General features: G+C 32.1%; 1 protein-coding gene across 1 annotated transcript in view; it reads left to right on the top strand.

Moving 5' to 3' along the window:
* Cdc27 (cell division cycle protein 27) overlaps positions 1–1313 on the top strand; it is a 186581-nt gene extending 185268 nt beyond the window's left edge. Inside the window, exon 14 of the mRNA XM_068384545.1 lies at positions 622–1313. Coding sequence (XP_068240646.1) covers positions 622–728 — 107 coding nt within the window. The 3' untranslated portion in view covers positions 729–1313. The remainder of the gene's footprint in view (positions 1–621) is intronic.
* The last annotated feature ends 669 nt before the right edge of the window (positions 1314–1982 follow it).

Genomic DNA, 1982 nt, shown 5'->3' with positions numbered 1-1982 from the left:
GTCTACATTTTTAATCAGGCTAAGAATACCTTTTATGTGCAGTACTATTTATATGGAAAATATCGTTGTCTCAGAAAGATAGAATCATGTTCATGATACTTTAATAATGTTTATTTTTTTCCGTTCTCAGAAAAAAGACACACCCTCATATACAGATTTTGTAATTGATGGACTATCAAATTGCATTTGATTTTTCTCAGTTCCTTATTAGTTTTGTCAATATGATTGGAATTCAGCCTCTTATATCAATGATATTGGGTCACATCAAGCTTTTTTGATTTAGAAGTAATGCAGATTGATATAACAGAGTTCTGTTGTTATTTTTCTTGTTCTGTTTGGATTATGGCCTTTGCACATTCGTGTTTGATCCTTTGCTTCCAATTTTAATAAGACACAATATGATAATTCATCCAGGCATCTTTCCATGATGATCGAATCGTCTTTGATACAAGGTGGCTTCACTGTCTTTGCTATAAGTACTAATTTGGACCTCTGTCTTGAAATGTTCTGTCTATTTGTTCATACATATACAGCAACAACTTTTCATATCCATTACCTTGGGTTTTATTATCTCTTGCTCATTTATCGCAGGTCTTTAATTTTGTTGGTATTAACTTGCAGGTAGTGACGGTAGTTCCTTGGTGGCCGCAGAGTCTTCGCAGGAATCCCTTATCTTAGAACCTCAGCAACTACCAAATATGGAAAGTGTCAGCGATGATAGCTTATAATAGAGGCGTTCTTAGGCGTGAGGAAGAATATAAAATTGCTAAAAGGTGTAAAATATTTTGACTATTAAATTATAATTATATGCTGCCTGCAACTTCTGTAGGAGATGTGTAAAAACCTGTAGTGTATATTTGATTTGGAAATTAAAGTGTAAATGTGTTAAATATGTATGAAATCCTAACATGTATATAGTATGGAAATCTTGTATTCCTATTGTTATCTTTCATCGCAATGAGAACTATTTTCACCCCTTACTAGATCTGCGTACAGTAGTAGACTTCCACAAGTGACAAGGACTTGCAGCTGACTTTGTATTTTATATAACCATTTAAGTATTTATTTTCTGTGGTGAGCAAATTTAACTTGTATCCATAAGTTGAATGGTACCTTCTTTTTTATTTTTTTTATGAATTTTCTTTAAAAGTACAGTATATCATTATTTTACCCGATAGTTAAATTGTTAAAGCCAAAAAGTATACAATACCTTTAGACCGGACTTACTGCAATATGTGTCGTTAGGAGAAAAAAATCATTGGGTTATAAAAAATCCTGTAAAAAATATATTCAATAAAAGTTATTATAAAGTATTAATTATTTACTGTTAACCAGTTATTACCATCATTAACAGCTTACAAGTGAGTCTATACAATAAAGTGAAAGTCCCCCTATCTGATATATGTAAATGATTCCAAAATGCCATTGGTGTGGAATTTACATTGCTCAAAATTGCGTAGGTGCTCTATCATTATTTAACTTACTAACATTATTTTTGTTATGACATTGTTTGACCAACAGGGGAAAAACCCTAACACCCAAAGGCTTAGTTGCAGAAGTTTTCATTCATGTGCATAAAGATTTAGTTTGAATGAACCAATATTTTACTTTAATCATAGAATTTAAGGAGAGAACTAAGTGAATTTGTTCTTCAATGATTGATGGAAATTGGTCATGGGTAAAATGCAAGAAACTGTACTGCTGGGTGGTAAGAATACAAAGGAATGGGTCAAAAGTAAAATGAAAGCACTGCAGTTGGTGCTAAAGAAATTTAGTGAAAAGCCTTGAATACTGTAATTTGTTCGTAAATGAATACAAACAATTGGCTATTTTACTATGGATATATGTTTTCAGTGCAGTTGGAACTAGCAATAAACTTTTAACGTGAGGTGTCAACAACCCTCCACTAGTTACGTTACATTTTGTTCCTAGCTGTTAAGTAAAGTAAACTTTTCTTTCTCTCTTACAGGTGTGTCTGGCTT

Source organism: Palaemon carinicauda, chromosome 12 (assembly GCF_036898095.1).
Source record: "Palaemon carinicauda isolate YSFRI2023 chromosome 12, ASM3689809v2, whole genome shotgun sequence".
In the NCBI taxonomy this organism is placed as follows: Eukaryota; Metazoa; Arthropoda; class Malacostraca; order Decapoda; family Palaemonidae; genus Palaemon; species Palaemon carinicauda.
This window is presented reverse-complemented; position numbering and strand designations above follow the sequence as displayed.